Source organism: Ambystoma mexicanum, chromosome 12 (assembly GCF_040938575.1).
Source record: "Ambystoma mexicanum isolate Mex_15411 chromosome 12, UKY_AmexF1_1, whole genome shotgun sequence".
NCBI lineage: Eukaryota > Metazoa > Chordata > Amphibia > Caudata > Ambystomatidae > Ambystoma > Ambystoma mexicanum.
This window is the reverse complement of record NC_090936.1, coordinates 1,232,186,671-1,232,208,689: the sequence shown is the minus strand read 5'-3', so window position 1 is coordinate 1,232,208,689 and position 22,019 is coordinate 1,232,186,671. Positions and strand designations below refer to the sequence as shown.

The 22,019-nt window shown below is 46.9% G+C and overlaps 1 protein-coding gene across 1 annotated transcript in view; it reads left to right on the top strand.

The window, feature by feature from the left end:
• TDG (thymine DNA glycosylase) overlaps positions 1 to 22,019 on the top strand; it is a 259,153-nt gene that overhangs the window by 84,879 nt on the left and 152,255 nt on the right. Inside the window, exon 3 of the mRNA XM_069629918.1 lies at positions 4,385 to 4,674. Coding sequence (XP_069486019.1) covers positions 4,385 to 4,674 — 290 coding nt within the window. The remainder of the gene's footprint in view (positions 1 to 4,384; positions 4,675 to 22,019) is intronic.

The window sequence follows — 22,019 nt, the reverse complement described above, 5'->3', positions numbered from 1 at the left end:
GGCATCAGTGATTGGGTAAAGAAGAGAAGCGTTGCTAAGCAACACAAACAGCCTTGGTCTGATCAGAGTGCTGGGTGCCTGCTGGCCATTTTAAAATCGGGCGGCCTCGGAGATCAGCTTGAATGACAAAAAAGCACTAGAACACAACACTTCACTGCAAAAACTCAGGCCATGGTGTAAAAACAAAAAGCAAAAGGTTTGGGGTGACCATAGGATATGGGGGAATAGTTGCTTCAAGCTACATTTTTCCTAACACTCAGCATACCTCATTTAAGCTTGGTTTAGTGAGTTTTGATACTTAATTTTCTTGTGTCCCAAAAAAGTGCATATGCTTCAGACCAGTGCAAATCCCATGTTCCTTTTCCAGTGGGACCTTTGACTGTTTCCTTACTGCTTTTTGCTCATTTTATGATGTGGAGTTTTAGAAGAGGTTCCCTGGCACGGTTATAAACGGTACGTCTAAAGGTGATTGCGAACTGTTTGATTCCCATGTGCCATTTTATTAAAGAAAAAATTAAGAAACGCCTCACTGGCTCTACTCTGCTGAGGAATTCCCTGCCTAACCAAAGCTAAAGGGAAACTCTAACACAGGTTATATGGCACTCACACTAAACAACAAATACACAAAGAATATATATATGGCAATTCAAATATATATTAACAATATTCAGTTTCTTAACCTCTCAATAGCCTGGGTGAATTCCCTTCCCCAGGGTTCAAGGTGAATTCTGCTCCAGTGTTCAAATAACACATTTCCACATATTTCAATGTCAAAATAAAGTTTTGTTAACCAAAGTTCCAACAATAGCAAATATGTTCTCTGTGCTACAATATGGACTTTTTATTTTATTTTACTTGATTTAATTGTATAAAACAAATTTTACAAGGCGGATTTCCCATATAAATAAATAGGTTTTGAATTCCCCGTTGAGGCCTCTTTATACCAGACCTTTGAAATGTCTCCATCAGGTGGAAAGCAAGTGAGTTTTGATAACCTATCCCTCTCAGGTAAGTAAGCCAATCCCTCTGGAAAAAAACACCACCGCAATGACCCACGACGACTTTCCACTTCCTCAGAACAGTACCAAAGGTATTCCCAGCCACAATGCTTTGTCACCACTTTCAGCAATTCAAGAAAACTTGCCACAGTTCAAAAGAAATACAACTTCCACGACTGTCAGTGAAATAGTTCTTGGTTAACAGTTAGGATGTCATTATTTACAAGCTTCGGATTCACAATGTGTATATTTGTCAGGATTTGTCACGGTGCTGCTGCTTCTACTTCAACAACTTCACTTCTACTCAAGTTTACCATGAGAACAGTCTCCTGTGCCCCATAGTACTCCACTTCATTTGGGCTTCTGAAATGTTGCACCTCCCGACAACCAGATATGCCACTACAGCTTCAGTAATTTGGACTGCAAGACAGTTTTTGACAAGATTTACTTTAAAGTATTTCAACACCAAGTACGCAAGGCACTCTTGGATATCTCTTAAAAAAAAGGTTCAGCCACTTTGCCTCTCGTCTGTCTGCGACAACAACTTCATATAATGTTCATCAACAGCAGATTTCCCTCCCCCAACTTTACCTTCACCTCTCTGTTAGCCCAAGTAATTACACAGAAGCCTTGGTGCCACTTTCTTGGCCTTAGGTAATGCTTGCACACTTGTATCTTATGCAATGTTGAATAGTTAGTGGGTTCACAGTAATAGTTAAAGCTTTTTGGCTCTGATACAGGCTACTTTCAATCTTATGGGGAGACTCTTGGCTTGGGCAATGCTTGCTCTTCGCTACAATTGTAGATACTGTTTATCTGCGTAATGTTCTTGTATAGGAAATGTATGTCCGTGTGAAAGTAAAGAATAAAGTTCAGTCTTTTCCTTTCAAAAGCACAATTAGGCACACACAACCACTTTTAGGTCGTTTTTTAAAAGGTTTTAGATTTTAACAATGGTCTCGTCAACGTGAGATATTCAGCAATGGCCTTTACAATGTTCTCTCTCCTTAAAGAGAGACACGCAACCACTTCTTTCTAAGATTTACTGTCTTTAAGGATTTAACAATGGTCTTTCGCAGCGGTTGCTCTTCACGCGAGTAAATGGAATTACCCAATACATGCAAGTGCTACTTTTCCATTGTTCCCTTATTAAAGCGTCAACAAACAACTTCAGCTTGCTTCTGATTATATGCGAGTGAATGAGAAACTGGATACTATTGCCGGCAGTGCTCGAGCAAGGAAACGGAACGCTGTGTTTCACTCACTGGCTTCTGTAATCCATGTTCTGCAGGTCGTTCAACTTCCACGACTTCGCCACAACCTCTACTGCTTCTGGCTTCACAGGGACCCACACCCTTCCTCGCTGTAGGTGTATCCGATCCGGCCACTCGTTTAAGGAGCCCCTCTCGCTTCTGAGACCCACGGCTTGACAATAGTTCCTTGGTCTCTGACACATTCTCTGCACGGCAATCGGGCTCACATGGGGAAATAGTCTTCCTGCACGTCTTCCACTGCACAGCCTCTGCACCTCAAGTTTGGGGGAACAGGACCCTCTCAGAACAAGCAGGTGAAATCTGCTGTATCCACCTTCCGGCCTCCTTCTGGTTCTCCAACTTCTGCTTGGTTTTCCAGCTCTGTGCCACCTTCTTTCTGCATCTGCTGCTACAACACAGACTCCATTCACAGTTCCAGCTCCTTCTGATTTCCTGTACCTGCCACAGGTTCCTTCAGGTGTGGGCTTTTGGGCTTAATTGCCAGACTACTGCTACAACATTCCTCTTAAGACTTACAGTACTTATGGGTTTAGGTCACTTGCAGTCCCCAACATAAAAGTTAGTTCTTTTAAACAACTTTTGCTTTTTAAGGGTAGATTTTGTCTCCTTAGCTATTTAAGGATAAATCATTTGAATTTGCAGTTAGAGAGGACGGCAGTCTATTTAAGGCAATACTTCTAGATTCCTTTCCATTGGGAGCAGGGAGGGTGTTTATCCTGGAATACTTGGATGGGTTTTTCTGTGGGTAAGGGTTGTTCAGGTTTTTTTTAATACTTGTGACCTGAGCCACGGATGTGGTTCAGATATATTATAATGGCAATAAGCCATTACCTGCTGTGGCAATTTAGAAAGATGTTCCCTTTCAAACGACACATACCGTTTCTCATCCCACGGAATCTCCTCACCAGCTACTCTACAGTGTAATTGTTTTTACCATGCCCGAGGTCTGCTTCTCTGGCCTTTTATTAGGGGACAATCGGTTCGGAGCCTAGAGTTCACGTTCAGCACTTCCTGGTGCAGTGTCTTGTCAGTTTGATTTGTGGCTGCCTGTCTGCTCCTCCTATGATGCATCATCTGCTTAGCATGCTTCTGCCCAGTTAATTCAACAGCAAGGTAATGATTTTCCTGTAAACCCTTCTAGAGACTATATGTAAACGCTGTTCCCAAATGAGGTAATTAATAAGTCTTGGAACCCGTGTAATTAGGACCCGTTACCAGTTCAGCTATCTCACCAAATCAGGATGTGGAGATGTGGTTCTCCTACTGCCCACCCAGGGACCCTCTGTAGCCCCTATTCAAGGACACATTCAGCACCAGCACCTTGTTGACTCCAGTTCTACTCCAGAATCTTTGGTGACCAGGAAGGCTGGTCGCTGGTGATCAAGAACGGAATCTGCCTTTTTTGAAGCTCACCGGGCTCCGTCCCCATCCTTTACCACGGACCCTGGTACAGGTTAGCCTTCAGTTTTGCATAATCATTGGCCTGGCTTGCCTCATATATTGTTACTTCAGCAGCATGTACTCCCTGGAACAGCTACTCCTTGTGCTGTGTGAACTGCGGGAGCACAGCTTTCCGGCTCCTCCTTGGATATTCTCATCTGACACCCATAAGCCCACAAGGCTCTGGATCAGAAGCACATGGATGCTGCTTGAGATCTTTTCTTTCAGGTTTATCACCCCAACTGCTACCCTGATTTAATGAGTTTCATTTTATGAAGCACACATAGTAGCCATTTGCTTTCTTTCGTCTAGAGATTAGAAATTGTTACTTTTTGTGTAAACTTAAATATGTAGCGAAACGCTAGGCTTCAGGGTACCGTGCTAAGGCCTTGCAACTTGTCCTTCATTGTGAAACGGCCCCTCTTGATGATCCCGTTGTTTGTAATTGCTACGGTTTGATATTTCAGTTGCCAGTTTTTTCCTGGATAATATGAATTAACGAATGTTAGTCATTTACTGGTGTCGGGTGCTGTGATTCCCTCGTTGATCCTGTGGGGGTATTGTGCGATTTACCTTATTGTTGTGTAGACTGTTTTCGATGTTGATGGAATCTTGTGCTCTTTTCTTTCTCAACTGCTGTACTAATGCCCTTCTTTGCCTGCTTTGTTTTAGAGCCTCCAAAGGCAAAAGGAAAAAAGGGCAAATCGAGTGAGCCAAAGGCCTCTGCTCCCAAGGTTCCGAAAATGCCCAAGGAGCCAAAGCCCCCGAAAGCACCTAAAGAGCCCAAGCCGCCTAAGCCTCCCAAAACACCCAAAGCCCCCAAATCCAATGGGAAACAAGAAAAGATTACGGACGCTTTCAAAGTGAAAAGGAAAGTGGACCGCTTTAAGGGTGTGACTGAAGCCGAACTCCTGACCAAGACGCTGCCTGACATTTTGACCTTCAACCTGGATATTGTGATTGTAAGTGACTCCTCGTGACGCACAACCCCACCAAATCTAATGCCAAACGAAACTGTTGTGGAATCTTTCCCACTTGGTGACGGGATTTGAGTGAGCTTTAATTACCATGTTAACCTAGTTTTAATTCTGTTTCTACAATAGGATATTTTTTTCACTGGGACCAAAACTATTTCAAGCACGTTTTTCTGTAGTGCACTGGCTTATCTGGCCCACGTCTTTGCATGTCATTGTGAAAGAATGCATTAGACAGGGGTAGGAACCGCCGTTAAATATGTTAAGTAATACAGGCCTTCAATGCCATATTGCCCAGGGCCATAGATCACCAGTAAGAGGTTTAGGAGTGTCGGCCTCAGGCAGTATTAGCAATAATGACCAAAATCATGGCTAGCGATACTGAACAGGAGGTACATTTGCCCTAATGATCAATTGGCAGGGTATTGGCAATATGGACTTGATGCATTATTATCAATACAGACTATCAGACTGGAACATGCATTATTGGTCTCCTGCTACAACAGCAATAATGACAAATTAGACAACTCCGACATTGTTACTCCAGCCCGGAATCATCTGATAGTGCTCACCCCTCCCTCCTACTTTCCCTCGCCCTACATCTGCGGTTCGACAAGCACCCCTATCCTCCAACTGTCCAAAGACCCTGACCAATGCCTGCAAACCTGGACATAGCCCCCCTCCCGACCACCCCCTCTCTCTTCACAAACCTGGACATAGCACCACCCTCCATTTCACTGTTCGCCCCACAGGCATATCCTTAAAGACATCCCCAAAGGCACATAGCCAGCCATCTATTCCACATATGCATTCTAGTCTTCTTGCCTCCGTTCCTCTCAAAGGTATATTCCTCCACTCGCCACCTAACCAGCCCTAATCAGATTTCCCAACCTCCTGCTTTCCTCCAAGACCTCTCCATCCAAGCACAACCCCACACAGACATAGCATTGCTTCTGAGCCACAACCACACCCTCCACTCAGACCACTGACGCATGTCCCCTTCCTTGCACACTGCTCCTCGCACTCCAGGGCAGGAAAGGACATGGAGGTGACTTATTGGACGAGGAGGGAAAGGAAACCAGTAATGTGACCAATGTAAGACATGGGTTTCATCCCAGCTTCCCATTAGCTGCCAAATGTGGGCAACTTTAGTAATCGCCTAAACGTGCTTATAATGTGGTGCGTTATCAAAAAGGTTGGAGACGCAAGGAAAGTGGCAGATTCTGCTTAACAGCGAATTAGACGACTTTGGAACCGGAAGATGGAGATTCTAATCACTGCTTCTCCTTTTCATCTTTTGCAAATCACCAGACCTCCTTGTTCATCCCCTCTCATATGAGCACTTAAGAGAAAATTAAACCCTAACATATAGTGCAATATTGCTCTAAATAGACTCTGGCAGAGGGCAGTAGGAAGGTCTGACTTTTCATTGTTGGAAGCATTGCAGTGTAGCAATCGCTGCAGCGTGCTGCTACTTGAAGCCTGTGTTGACTTTGTAACAACGACTCAGGTTTAACCCGTCTGATTGCTGAGCTCTTACAACTCAATATTCCTTTATCCTCTGGTAGTTTTGCCAGCTGGGTGTGTCTTCTTTTTTTTGTGCAGCAGTAAAACAAGAAAAGTAATGGCAGGTGTTAGGGAGAATTCTCAGAAATGTGCCAATTCCCTTCTACCTTAGAGACCCCGAGCTCTTTTGCTGGACTTTAGGACTTTTAATTTCTAACCTGAAGAGAGTGAGACCCTTTTCTCACTCTCATGTATTTTTCTGTGATTTGGACTCTGTTTCTTTTGACTTTGGAGTCTGACAAACTCCATAGGAATCATCACACGTGTGGCGTTGTCACACAGCACCTTCAGTGCAGGGACACAGGGAATTCTCTAAGATTTCCCAAAGGTTTAAATACCTTCCTTGGTGAAACTACTGTTTCCAAGAGCAGTGAAGTGAAATTGACTTTACTGACAGTTTGTAACTTTCTAGACCCAGATACCTGGGTTACATTTTAACCTTCTAGATACCTAACTGGACTTTCCTCATATCTGGGTCCAGCACTCGGTTGAGGTGGCTCAGGCTTGGTCAGTCCTGCTTCAGGGAAGTCCAGAGGATCTTCCGGGCGCTCGGGTCCGACTTAAAAGCGATGCACTCAATTTGGTGTTCCTCATCCAGACACTTTGGTTCCAGCAGCAGAACTACAGCCAGCTCTGAGAGGATGTACAAAATCTGAACTAAATGCCTGTGATTCAAGCCAAAGGGAAATCGCTTTGGATGCACCTTGTCTCGTCTATGACTGCACCAAGTTTTCTGAACCATGTATTTGCTAAGTTGGCACTGACCGGCGGCCTTAGCTATGACTCCTAGAAGACTAGGTTTCCAAGTTCGTATGGCAACTTTACTTGACAAAGTCCACAATACCTGTACTGATTCTTGATCCATGATTTTCTCTCTGCCAGTATTCACATGTGCCTTTGTGGGAATCTGAGTCGGAGGCAGCTTTTTGTTTCTGGGGTGTTAATTGATTCTGATCAAAGTAACTTCAAAAACTAATAAAATAAAGTCTGATTCCATTCTTTGTTGCATCAGGTAACCCCAGTGTCATTATTGGAATGGTTGCGCCCAGTGCTCCGGATAATTCTTTCCCAGTTCTAGGAACTATATATTTCATCCCAAAAATACATAAACCTTTTACTGATCCATTATTCTCCAGCATGGGGTCTGGCATGAATTCACATGCTCATGAATATTCCCCGTCGGCAGGCTGGTAATCCTCGGTACAGAAAAAAATCAGTATCGGTTCTGTTTCTGATCTGCCTTTCCTAGTAGTAACCAATCACTGATCTCTGGGTCATACTGCCCACAGCCAATGACTGCCCTCTACCATAGCCCTGCCTCCGGCAGCCATCCTCAAATTTTTACCGCACGTTCAAGTGTTGGGAGTCCTCGTGCTGTAGCTCTCGAGCTTTTGCTGCGTTTTCGTGCTTTTTCAAAGAGAATTTCTCATTTTTCAGTTAAATTGAGCCTCAAGCTCCACAGTCTTTACATCCGATCAACGGGGACCCGTTTCGGAAGTTTCTACGCCCCTCAAGGGTGAAGATTTCGTCGAACGATGCTTTTGGAGGATTCCAGAAGTTTGAGGCCTACCCCGGACATGGCCCCGGAGAAGGGGAGCTCGACGCACGGGAAGCTGTTCAGGGCCTGCCCTGGATGCCAGCTTCAGAACGTGTTCAAGGAAGACGAGCATTCCTTACAGAGGAAATCCGAGAACCCGGCCAAGCTTCTGGAGAGGCCCCGGTCGATCTCGAAGATTTCGGCTGAGGGGGGAGCGAGGCGGGGAGCCCTCCCCCAAAGTGAAGGCCACAAGCACGCAGTCGGTGACTAAGGCCTTGATTCACCCAGCCAAGGCCTCTATCGAGGAGGTCGCGGCAACCCTGGCGCAGCCTGTGGAGGTTACACCTGTGGTAGCGGCCTCGGGGCCCAGAGTCTCCCTGCCACCTCGGAGGGAGGCATCTTTCAAGCCCATCGAAAGAACCCCCGCCCCCCCCACGAAGCCCCCGGTGGAGAAAGAGGGGGGGGGCAGTGGCCGTCGTGGATTCAGACACAACCTCCGAGGAGGAACTTGTCGAAGCCCCCGAGAGCCACGACGCGGGCATGGAGGAGGACCAGCTGGTCGAGAGGCATCCCGACAAGGGCGACAACGGAAGCGACGGCAGGACCCCAGACCAACCATCGCGCCCGTCGCAGCCAGTGCCGCAGGACAACTCGGTGGCCATTTTGATGGCAATTCAATCCTTATGCTCTGAAACAAGGACTAGATTGCCGTTACCCCCGACGGAGGAGCCGGAGCGAGGCTCGACGGAGGAACCCAGGGGCAGGCCGTCCACCCAAGAGGAGAAGAACACATCCTCCTGCACCCTTCCAGCCCTCGAGGCCGGCTCAGCCCTCCTCCCCGTCCGCGGGGATGACACAGGCACGGACACGATGGGCACGGCGACTGAGGGCGGCGACGGCAGGGTGGAACTCCCGTCGTTCCCGCCCGATGAGATTGCATGGAAGGATCCAATCTCCAGGGCATCCAAGCTTTTCCAGCTCTGTCCCGAAGAAAAGGAGGGGTTCCTCTTTCAACGTCGAAAGACCAAGAGGAAGACGGTACCTCTACTGGATGACATCTGGGACGAGGGGCTCTCCCTCCTCAAGAACCCGTCCACGATGCTGGCAAAAAGAGACCGAAAAGAAGTACCGGGTCCCCAACGTGACCCCTCTATGCCTTAGAGCACAGCCGACCCTGGATTCAGTCGTCTGGGCGGCGGCCAGGAAGGAGGGGGGGCATCGGCATCGACTTCACCGCCGGCCGGCGAGGAAAAGAAGCTCGACGCGATGGGACGACGAGTCATCACGTCGGCGGGGACGACGATTAGGGCGGCTAACGCCCTGGCTATCGTTGCCTGTTACGACAGGGAACTTTGGTATAAAATCGCTCCCTTGTTGGACTTCCTGCCGGACGACAAGAGGGCAGAAGCCCTGGAAATCCTGCAAGAAGGTGAGGTGGCATCGGACCACGGCATAACGGTGGCGACGGGCATTGCTGACACCGGTTTCCGCCAGTTGGGCAACGGTGTTTGCCTCGGGCGGCGTGGATGGTTTAAGGTGACGGATTTCCGCCAGGACGTACAAGCCAAAGTGTTGGACATGCCCTTCGACGGGAACAACCTGTTAGGGAAGACAGTCGATGAGTCCCTGCAAGCCATCTCCAGCAACGACGGCCGTCCTTTCGGAACACCGGAGGCAAGCAAGGGGCCTCCAAAGGTTCCGGCAGCGGCTCCTCTACCTACCATCAAGCGGCCCGTTCCTCGTTGCAGGAGGCCTATAGAGGACGGGGAAAGTCTTGAGGTTCCCGCTGTCGTTGCCAGGGAAGTCAAGGCGGCAAGGCGGCCTCGAAACAGAACCGACCGTGGCATCGGGCCCCCACCGAAGCACCCTGGTGGGAGGCCGGCTGGTGAAGTTCATCAGCGCGTGGGAGTCCATCTCCACCGACCGTTGGGTGCTGGATACCCTGGCCCAGGGGCACGCCCTCGAGTTTCTAAAGAAGTGCCCTCGCATGCCACCTGTGGCCAGGAAGGATAACCACGTACCCCAGCTGCTGCTGGAGGTAAGGGCGATGCTCAAGAAAGGTGCCATCGAGCTCGTCCCAAAGAGACTTCGGGGCTCCGGGGTCTACTCAAGATACTTTATCGTAAAGAAGACAGGAGGTTGTGTCCCATCCTGGACCTGCGGCGACTGAACAAGTACATCAAGGCTCAGAAGTTCCGGATGGTCACCCTCCAGCACATGCTGGGACAGCTGGAGGAGGACTATTTCCTGTCGTCGTTGGACTTGGAGGATGCCTACTTCCACATCCCCATTCTAAAAGGACACCGGAAGTTCCTTAGGTTCGTGGTCCAAGGATGGCACTACCAGTTCAAGGCCCTCCCGTTCGGATTAAAGTCAGCACCCAGGGTATTCACCAAGTGCCTAGCACTGGTGGCGGCGTGGCTATGCCTGCAAGGGATCCACATCTATCCCTACCTGGGCGACTGGCTCATCCGAGCAAGGACAAGGGAGCTCGCCGTAGAACACACAGCGAGGACCGTCCTGCTACTCACAGACCTGGGGTTCTCCATCTTCCCCAACTCCCACCTGGTCCCTTTGCAGGTCGCCCTGTTTCTTGGAGCCAAGCTCGACACAGTGGCACGGCTGGCCTCACCGTCCGACGAAAGGACGAAAGCCATCCTGGGCAAGATGCAACGCCTGCTAGCCACGGACGTAGCCAGGGTAAGATCCATCAAATCCCTTCTCAGGATGATGTCCTCCTGCATCTATCTGGTACGCCTGTGCAGACTTCGGATGCGTCCACTGCAGGAGTTCCTCGACGCACTCTGGATCCAAGCGATGGGCAGCTTCGAGGACAGGATACCGCTCAACGAGACCTTCCGACGAGCTATCCGGTGGTGGGGCACCCGCACTAATCTGACGGCAGGCGCAGACTTTCAGACCCCAGCTCACCAGTTAACGGTGATGACGGATGCCTCCCTGGAAGGGTGGGGAGCACATACCGGAGATCTCCAGGCAAGAGGCCTTTGGTTCCCGGAGGAGAAACAACTTCATATCAACATTTTGGAGCTCCGCGCAGTGTTTTGGGTCCTCAGGTCCTTTCTTCCGTCCCTCAAGGGCAAGGTGGTGAGGATCTTCACCGACAACATCACCACGATGTTCTACATCAGGAAGCAGGGTGGAACCAGATCCCCAGCCCTGTCCAAGGAATCCCAGGAGCTGTGGCACTGGTCTGTCGACCAGGGGATGTTTCTGGTAACTTCATCTGGCAGGGATAAGGAACACCATCGCCGACTCACTCAGCAGGGAGCTGCGCTCGTGTCACGAGTGGGAGCTACGCCAGGATCAAGTGGATCGACTCTTCAGGCTGTGGGGCAGACCCCAGGTCGATCTCTTCGCGACGGCAACGAACTCCAAGTGCCAGAGGTTCGCCAGCAGGTTCCCCCAACCGAGGAGCATGGCCGATGCTTTCTCGTTCCCCTGGGACAACCTGTTCTTCTATGCTTTCCCGCCGTTGCCACTGCTACTCCGGCTCGTCAACCAACTCAAGAGGTCCCGGTGCAGGATGATCCTCGTCGCAACGGCGTGGCGGAGACAGATCTGGTTCCCGGACCTTCTGGACTTGTCGGCGTCCCCACCAGTCAAACTGCCCGTGGACGCGGATCTTCTCTCCAGAGGAGGCGGCGCCATTCTTCATCACGACCCGAAGTCGCTGAACTTGTAGGCCTGGCTCCTGCAGCACTAGAGTTTGGGGGATACGATATACCAGCCGACTGCAGAGAGGTTCTTGCAAAGGCCAGGGCATCCTCAACTCAAGTGTTACGGACACAAATGAAAGAGGTTCTCTGTCTGGTGCCGGGCACAGAAGATTAACCCTCTACGGATTACGGCCTCTCAAGTGCTGCCATACCTACTGTTGCTGGTTCATGCGATTACGTCATTGCGTTCCTTCAAATAAGTGGCCATTTTACCAAAATTCACAGGTTATAATGCTGCGGATCACACTCCAAACTACAGATAAACATATTTAAGAGCGAATTCTAGCTAAGGGAAAGACAGGATGACAGATGTGGCCAAGGCTGGACTAGCTCACGCCTCCATCAAGATGCATCTGGCTGCCATCTCCAGATACAACAGGACGGGTGTCCTTGTGGTCTCATCGCCTGGTGAAGGAATTTATGAAGGGACTATTCCGCTCGTTCCCGCCGGTGAAGGCCCCAGCCCCGGTGTGGGAGCTCAACGTGATGCTGACTAGGCTCATGGGGACCCCGTTTGAGCCTATGCATACGGCACTGTTGAAGTTCCTATCGTGCAAAACAGCTTTTGTGGCCATCACCTCTGCACGCCGCGTGGGAGAGATTCAGGCCCTATCTTGCAAGCCTCCATACTTGACTTTTCACGACACGAGGGTAGTGCTCAGGACGCACCCCTCCTTCATACCCAATGTGCCGTCGGACTTCCACCTCAACGAGCCCTTGGTGTTGCCAGTGTTCTTCCCGTCACCTTCGTCGCCGGCCGAGAGGACTTTGCACCCGCTGGATGTAGCTAGAGCGCTGAAGTTCTACGTGGACCGCACGAAGAGTTTTCGGAAGACGTCGCAGCTTTTTGTGAACTTTGGACCTGTGAATCAAGGGAAGGCTCTCTCAAAGGCTTCCATTTCCAGGTGGCTCTCTGGCTGTATCATGCACTGTCACCGGTTGGCAAACCGACTGCTGCCTGGTCGTCCGAGAGCCCATTCGACCAGAGCGATCGCTGCTACCATAGCGTTCTTGTCTGGTGTGCCCCTGCTGGACATCTGCAGGGCTGCTACGTGGAGGCTGACGCACACCTTCATGAAATTCTACTGCGTCGATCGGAATTCCAGGGAGGAGTCCAGGGTCGGCCAAGCAGTGCTGCGCAACCTGTTCGCCTGAAGGGCCTGGTGAGGAGGTAAGAGTTGCTTAATGTTGAGCCTTTTGCCACCTCCCGTGGTTGTGCATGTGTGTACTGCTATGTAATCTTATATTCATGAGCATTTGAATCCATGCCAGACCCCATGCTGGAGAAGGAACAAGTTACTTACCTTTAACTGTTGTTCTCCAGCATGGGTCTGGCATGGATTCACATGCAAACCCTCCCGCCTACCCCTCTGCGGCTCTTCACTTGGGTCATACTGCCACTTTACGTGCTACCAAATCTGAGGATGGCTGCCGGAGGTGGGGCTTAGGGAGAGGGCAGTCATTGGCTGTGGGCAGTATGACCCAGACATCAGTGATTGGTTACTACTAGGAAAGACCGATCAGAAACGAAACTGATACTGATTTTTTTTTTTCTGTACCGAGGATTCCCAGCCTGACGATGGGGAATATTCATGAGCATGTGAATCCATGCCAGACCCATGCTGGAGAACAGTTACAGGTAAGTAACTTGTTCTTTAACAGTATTGGCACAGTTACTGAGCCAATCTCACAATAAATGTACAGCCTTTAGTGATAGGCTTGGCTTCTTATATAAAAGATACTAACCAGGTTATCGAACCGCTGGAACAAATTATTTGGGAGAAGGACTACAGACTCATTACGCTAGACGTTTCATCATTGTATGCTAGCATTCCACACTCTAAAGGACTTGAAGCAGCAAACTATTTCCTCAAAACTAGATTGGTCCCTTATCGACAAAATGAAATGACACTTGAAATGCTGGACTTCACATTGAATAATATCTTCACATTCAATTAACTAATATATGGGCAAAGACAAGGAACGGCCATGGGTGCCTAATTCACGCCTGCTTATGCCAATCTCTATATGGGGCATTACGAGATAGAACATGCCTGGCAGCACACAGCTTTTACTATCAACAATACAATCAATTGGTGCCGCTACATCAATGTTTTGATAACCTGGAATGAAGACCCAACTACTGTACAACAGTACTATGACTATTTGCATGACAACCAACACAATCTGAAATTCACCATCACAGAAAGCACAACATCTATCCATTTCCTGGATCTTGAACTCTACATAAATTGAAGACTACACACAATCCTATTTGTGAAGCCTACAGCTGGCAACACAATCTTACATGCCAGCAATAATCATCCAAACCATGTAATACAAAATATCCCATATGGTGAACTACTCCGCATAAAAAGGAATTGCACCAAGCATGAAGAATACGCGAAGCATGCCAAAGAGTCCATAAACGAGTTTAAAGCGAGAGGTTACGACTACCGTCATCTGTGCAAATTGTATGACAAAACTGAAAATAGAATAAGAGCGGAGCTACTTACCAACTAACGCTCATTACATCTTTCTAATAATCACAACTTATTGTTCCAAAAAGAAAGTCAAAATGGCACTCAAGAAAAATTGTCACATTCTGAAATTGGATCAAGACATAGCAGACTAACTGGATGATAAAGTTAACATTACCTTTCGAAAAAGCAAAAAGCTTACAGGGCACACTGAGCCATTCACATTTCTCAAACAAAAAGAAGGTAATGGGTTGCAACAATTATGGAACTCCAAACCACTTAGAGGATGTTGCAATTGTGGGAAATGTACAAAAAATCACTTTACTCAATGGAACTACCCAAAAAGTAAGACAATTTATCAATTGCAACTCAAAAAATGTTGTTTATGCCATTGAATGCCTTTGCAGTAAAATATATGTAGGAAATACCATTCGACCACTCAAGATAAGAATTCAAGAACACTTTAGATCTATCACCAAAGAAGATATAAGATTTCCTTTAGGGTATCACCATCAACAAGAACATAAAGGACAACCATTGGCATTTTCTGGCATAGAAAAAATAAGTATGCCACCAAGATGAGGAAACATAGAAAAAATCTCGTGGTCCAGGGAGGCATACTGGATATGCATTTTGGACACGTGCCACAGCGGCCTCCATTTAGATGTTGAGATGATAAATCTACTTTGAAGTAATTAATCAACATTTTGACAGAGAATCTTCAAGACTGTTCAGCCTCAAGCCACATGCTCATTAGTTTGTTGCAAGGAATACTGTAAATCTTTTGCACGTTCCGATTAGAATGGCAATAATTGATTTCAATGTATTTAATGTGTATTAATAATACTGCATAATACAGTCCATTTTTGTTGCTTTTGGACTCTGGACTGATCGTTTACGTTAGCTTTCATTACTTTAAGAGCAAGGGATGATCGAATAAGTCATTATTGCCCAACCCAAGATGGCGGGCACGAGATGGCGTGATTTGCAGGTTCATGCGATTACGTCATTGCGTTGCTTCAAATAAGTGGCCATTTTACCAAAATTCACAGGTTATAATGCTGCGGATCACACTCCAAACTACAGATAAACATATTTAAGAGCGAATTCTAGCTAAGGGAAAGACAGGATGACAAATATTTTGTTCCAATGTTATATTGCAGCTGCCAAAACGGCATTTTAGGTAATCGCAAATGTAAACCATGCAATACTGAGCTCAACAAGGAGATTTGACATTAGTTTCCTTACATTCAATTTTAGAGTAATCATTCTGCAGTCACTTGACTGCCTCAGAGAGGAAAGAAGTAATTTACAGATAAGCCCCAAAAAATCAAGAATTTTGGAAAATCACTGCAGCACTTTATATAGTGAGTACCATTTTTGTAACTACAGCTAAAGCGAGTTAGTCCATAGCTCAACAGTATGATATATTGTACTCATGTAATTATCAAACAATGATATAACATGCAGCAAATATATCATTGCATTATTTTGTTTCTTTTTTTCAATTTCAGTTTTCATGTATTTCAGTCTGAACTAAGACTTAACCCACCTGAAGAACTGTCATAAATTGTTGACGGAGAAACACTTGAGGGATAAGTATTATTTTTTAATTTTTGCCAAATGGTATAACATAGCAAAACCTCTCAGCCATTCATGGATGAAATATAAAGCTGAAAACTATAATTAGGAAAATACATGGAGAAATAAAATTTAAGTTTGGCGCAACTATACGGTTTTCCAATTGCATTTATTTATTGCTCGATCTTCTTTTGATTTAGGACATTGATTGGATCAGTTTTCCCTACAACCAAGTCCACGTGTGTAGTGGAAGTTGTAATGAAGACGCAACGGAGTGTCAAAGCACTAGACAATGCAGCAGAGCAGTTAATGAAAGTGGGCCTGGAAGTATGTCCTAATATGCCGACGGTGAATTGGCACTACCTTATTCCATAACTTCACCTTGAGTGGCAGGCCCTATTCAACTAAGGGGTCCACATAGGGGTGGAAAGGTTGTTAATGAAAACGGGGGTGAAGGAGCAGAGGCCACATACTAAAAAGATCTTGGATCTTCTACCAGGTATCATCACAGAAGTCTTTCAGAAGTTATCTGTGGCTGATGATTTCCTTTAGTAAAGGAAATCCTTCAAGGTTGGCAGTTGGAATATGCAGGGCTCGAGTTCATTAAGGGAGAAGAATGAGTTACATCTTTGAGGACCATGATGTCGTTTTATTACAAGAGCATTGCTCCTTGCATTATTGCAATTAGTCCATGGGAAGACCGTCAGGAGGAATGTTAATAATGATACGGAACAACTTTGATAGAACAACTTCTGATAAAGGCAGGGTATTCTTGCAACAAGGGTGACATTTTTGTCAGAGTTAGATTTTCTTTTAGACCACATGGGTGATAGTAAGCATACACTGGAGTCCGGGCCATTCCAACTTGACTGATAGGACCTGTCTCCATAAATCATCCAGGAAGATATTCTTCTAGCTGGCGACCTAAATACAGATTTTTTTGAGGATAGGACCCGGTGAGATCCATAGGGGTAGTCCAGTTAGAAATGGCCGTCTGTGGTCCAATTTCTTTGAGGATTGGAACCTCCATATATTCTATTGAGGGAGACATTCTCGCAGCCAAAACCTGGAAGAGTGGTGTGAAGTAGTCCACTATTGCCTACATTATAATGTCAGAACATCTATTCGCACACTGTAAAGAAAGTAGAGTAGTTGACAGAGGGTCTAGCGATCATATCCCTCTCTCGATATCCTTTTATTTCCAGGGGGTATCTCGTGTAGGGGATATATACGATCAATTCTGGTAAATGAAAGTGGTAATCATGTACTCTGGTTTAGGCAAGATGGCATCCATCTGAATAATAAATTGGATATCCAAATGAAAAGTTTCCAGAATCATTTGACCCAATCACTGTTCCATCCAATCTCATTTGTGGAATGTCTTTGGGAAATACACACCCATCAAAAAACAGGGATTGGTACTTCCTAAACATCAGCACAGATAGGATCAAGAAACAGCAGATCGCAAAAGAAAATGAAATCAAGAGATACGCAAATGACGAGAAAGTGATATAATCACTCTGAAACAAATATCGAAATTGGTCTGGACTCCGAAGAGCGGAGAGACTCAATACAGACTGTAAAGACAAGACATGCGGAAGGCAATCATTGAGTCCAACTCTAGAAATTTCTGGAACTAAATAAACACTCCTATCCAGAGAATGTCCATCTCTCAGTCCAATTATATCAATGAATCGGTTTGGATAACACATTTTGAAAGCAAATTTGAATAACTTAATCCCACTATCTGTTCAATAGGTAAAAATCAGAAGTGGGAATTGATGATGGACGAAAAGCAGGTCGAAGAGTTCGATTTGCAGTTCTTCTAAATCAAGAGCAGCAGTGCCAAATGGGCTTACAAAAAGAAACTTACACAAATCAGCGAGTCTATGGTCTTCTATTTTGCTTGCTCTCTTTAATAACATCTTAAGCACTTGTAAAATCCCACCATATTAGAGCACCACACTAATAATCCCCATTTTTTAAAAGGGTTGAGAGATCTAAACTAGCCAAATATAGCAAAATATTTACAAGGCTAGTTCTGAAAAATCTGGAGGACTGGGCGGAACAAACCAACATAATATCGAAATTTCAAACCGGCTTCCGCAAGGGTCTTTCCACATCCTTGAATGGCATCCTATTGAAGATTCTTTCTACTAACAATTTGAAGCATAAACTTCTTTATGGGGCGTGGATTGATCTCTCCTGTGCGTTTGACACCATAAATAGGGGAAAGTTGTGGTGCAAATTGAGGAACTGGGGCATACAACAGGGATTGCTGTCCATAATTATCCATCTTCACAAGTCCACTTTTATACAAGTGTTTGAATTCGGAGGGAAACTTATCCACAAAAACTCCTACAAATAAGGGTGCAAGACAGGGGTGCATAGTGGCTCCCTGACTTTTCAATGTTTATGACTGATCTGTGGAACTATCTAATGGGCTTATCATTTGTACCACCAATGATGGGTGATTAAAAAAAGATCTGTGGATTGGGATATGCAAATGATGTCTTGGTAGACTGCACGGCGATTGGCCTGCAGAGATTGATCATTTCCTTTGCTTAATTTGCAAATGCAAACTATCTGTTGATCAATCCCCTAAAAACAACAGTGATGGCTATTAAACCAGCCAAGAAAGGCGGCTCGAGAAATTTCAGCTGGAGCCTCGACGACATCAAACTACCGTGAAGGAAACAAAATATCTGGGTTTCCAAATTAGATCTAAACCAACAATCGTAGCAATTTTTGGGAAAAATCGGACAACTGGCTAGGCAAATTAAATCGAAAATGTATAAATATTGCAAACTCACTTTTGTTCCATTCCTTAAATTTCACTGTGACAAGGTTGTCCCTGTGCTAATGTACAGGATTGAATTGGAAACCTTTGTGGTTAAAAGCAACTGGACTCGACTAGAGGGTGGATTGTGGAGAAGATTTCTTAACCTGCCACCCTCTTTGCCAATGTCCAGGTTGCAATATGAATTGGGTATCCAATCCTTAGGTTCTCAAGCAGCATGGAAAAGAATTGCATTATATAGGCACATTTTGGTTCCAAAAAATAAATTCCCTATATGAAGACACCAAGATTCAGATTGAATTAAATACGAATGCTTTCCTAAATGAGTTAAAGCAGGTGGTTTTGGCACAATTAATGACCCGTAATTCATCGGAAAGGGAATTGATTGAAAATCCTGTGTAAGTTTTTTAAAAAATGTTGGCAGAGTATGATTGTATTGTAACAAGGGCCTTGTGTGTTGACAAATGTTTTGTTTCCATGTTACCCCTCGACAAACCTTTGGGTCATCTCCCAGGGTATTTGGCAAGGTTTCCGAACCAATATTGGCACGCTAATTTTCTGAGATTCAGAATGAACTTATTGGTCACTAGGGGTATGTTTGGGGTCAGAAACCAGGATGCCAAAAGTGGTGGTTTCTGTGATCGGTGTGATCTTAGGTTAAAACAAATTGTCGAACATTTGCTGATGGATTGCCCGGGCACCAGCGATCTGAGAAAAAACGACTTCTTGCTTTGTCCATATCCTTTGGTTGACAGCTGATGAATTTTGGTTACGTCTTTGGGAGTGGGGGGAGGAGACATTTCTCTTGTTGGAGATGCTGAGATTTCTAAAGGATATCGAACTATCTAAAGAGTTGAATGGTCTCCTCTCACCCGACATATGACTTGACTATGAGCAAGGGTCCGCTTGTTTGTTAGAGAATGAGCAAGCAACTGTCTAATTGAACACATTCTAGATTCGAAGAATTATATTGTATGTGAGATGTTTTTTAGCTGCTTTATTTTTCTTTCTTGTATATTTGTGTGACTGAATTGTAGTTAATTTGTATAATGTAACTTATGGTAATTTGTGTTTTTGTTTGTGAAAAGTCAAATTTGGACTAAGACGCAATAAAAAAAAAAGTCATGGACTCTGGATCCCAAGCTTTCTATTTCTATTCTTCCTTCTATTTCTTCCTTGTTCATTGTAATGGCTGCAGTCCGCTCTCCAATATAGGTCTACCTTTTAGTCCCACCAAGGCCATCCTTTGTCATTCAATTTCCAGTCACCAGCTCTTTGCAACCCTTATCGTTGTCTTGTGGTTTGGCTGCTAGACCAAAGTTGTGTCCCTAGCCGAGCTGCATTGGGTACTGTGCGGACCGGATTTGCTTTCTTGGGTCTCGTGGAAGCCTCCCCTTCGCTTCCTTCTCACATGTAGCTGTGGAATCCGGGCAGTTAGGCTATCTCCTTTTATGTTTGAGGCGTGTGACATTCTGCCCTCCAGCGTGCATGTGCAAGTAAATTCAAGGAGACATTTGTCGCTGGCCCGCTCCGCCTCTCTTTAATTTGTATACTTGTGGTTGATTGGGATTATTTCAGGCCTGCTTCTTGGGATTGTTCTTCCCTGTGTTTCCGGGGCGCAGAGCTCTGTCCAAGCTCTTAGTTCCACCCTGCACTCCAGATGGATTGTCTTCCCAAGCCTGTTGTCTCCCCTGCTCCCCTACACTCATTCATTTGTGCCATAATAAGGCTTTCCATGTGTCTCTGACATACTGTTGTATGACTATGCTTGTTTCCACAGCTATGATACTTTGCGGCGGCTCCCTATTCACTGCGTTATTCTCGCTGCTCCTCACGGGAGTGAGCGGGCAATAACATCATCCATGGCCACTGGTGGTGCACCAGACTGGTGATGTCCTCCACCTGGCTCTAACACCAGTGGTCTTCTCTGTGCGGAGGTACCTTGGGGTTACCAGCACCATCTCTCTTCCCAGGTAGCCTGCGGCTTTGGCCTTGCGTGACAACCGCCCCTTTGTGCAGCCTTTACCTGTGCCCTCCTTGTGCCTCTTTCAGGGCGGGGGCATCGGCTATAGTTTCTGCTGTTGCCGCCGGGAATGCTTAAGCTTCAACTCCCCTATATGTGGGGGGCTGGAATCTACCTTTATACAGGCGTGGGTCTGGCTTTCGCCGCTCACTGTTGGAGAACATCCACAACAGCTCAATCTGCCTTCTTGGCCACGCCCACTGTCCTGAAAATCTATTTTAACAGTCCCCCAGCAGTCATTCTGCACACAGCCAGTCCCTCGCTCTGACACCTCCATTGGCGTGCTCCGCTTTACCAGAATCCTCTCTGGCCATCAGCAGGAGGGGTAAAATACGAGTATCTGGTTAGTAGCCCCCAGAACTCCTAGGAACTTTTGAGCACAAGCGAAGGCCGTCACACATCCACAACTTCATGTAATGGCCTCCATGACAGTTCTGCTGGCCAATAAGGCAAGTTCTCGACCATTCATCATATTTTCACGGGTCTATCCACGTCATCCTGGAATTGCACACTTAGTAATGGAGACTGTAGGAGCCGGGCCAAGCATAACTTGCGTGTCCTCACTGTGCCCTTATCACTGAGGCCTTTCACGTTGCTAGTCCCTTCTGAATCCGCTTTGAAAAAGCAACATTGCTCTGTGGTGTGTGACCCTCCCAAGTGTGTTTCCCTTTTAAGATGGGCCATGACTGGGTCATGGCCCAGGCTAATAAAAGGAGTCCCTGCAGGCACGTGCGACAGAATGACAGCAGACTCCTAAAGAGGAATGACTGAGTCAGTGTCTCATTTAGGCCTGTAGGCCCACCTTGTGAGTGCAGGCCATGATGCCGTGGGGCCCTCGTGCCAGCATGGTGGCAAGGGTCTGCATGGTCTGGGTATGGCCCGCCCTGCTCCCACTTAAGACCGGGTATCCCCCAGCAACCCCCTGAGGCACTGGGCCTCCAGGGTGCTGGTGTCCCATAGCACCCAAAGGGGCCGGCTGGATGCCCACAGCCTGCCCCCGTAACAATGGCGACGAGGGAGAAAAACCCCTGAATGTGCCCCAATCCCTGCTCCCCTGTCCTTGTCACACTCATTGAGAATGAGGAAAGAAAAGGAGGGAAGGTTGTGGCCAGCCGCTGTGTCACCTGATGGAGAATGTGGCATCCATCGCCGTGAAGGAGGACGCGACATCCACCTTGGTAGAAAAGGAGGTGCGGATGCCCTGCCCAGCGCCAGCAGATCCAGACCCCCTGGCCTGGCCGTGGCACTCTATAGAGGGAGCCAGTGCGGCCAGGGTGGGCGTCTGCCTGGGGGAGAAAGTGAGCTGCCTCCCCACCCCCCTGCTGGGGAGGGAGGCGCTGAAGAGAGCGGTCCTTGCTGGGGAAGGAGGCATGACCCCCGCTGCAACTGTAATGGCCTCCTGCAAGAGGGGTGGCAATACTGCAGGCCCTGCGACATCCACCGCTCATGTTTGATACCATAGGAGGTAGGATATGCCTGGCTCCACCACCCGAGCTCCAAATAAACATAAGGAGAGGAGCAGGAGGCAGGTGCGTGACCACCACACCAAGCAAGCAGCGGTAACGCATGCCTACGCTCATGTGTGCTGGTTGCAGCTCTGAGTGCTTGC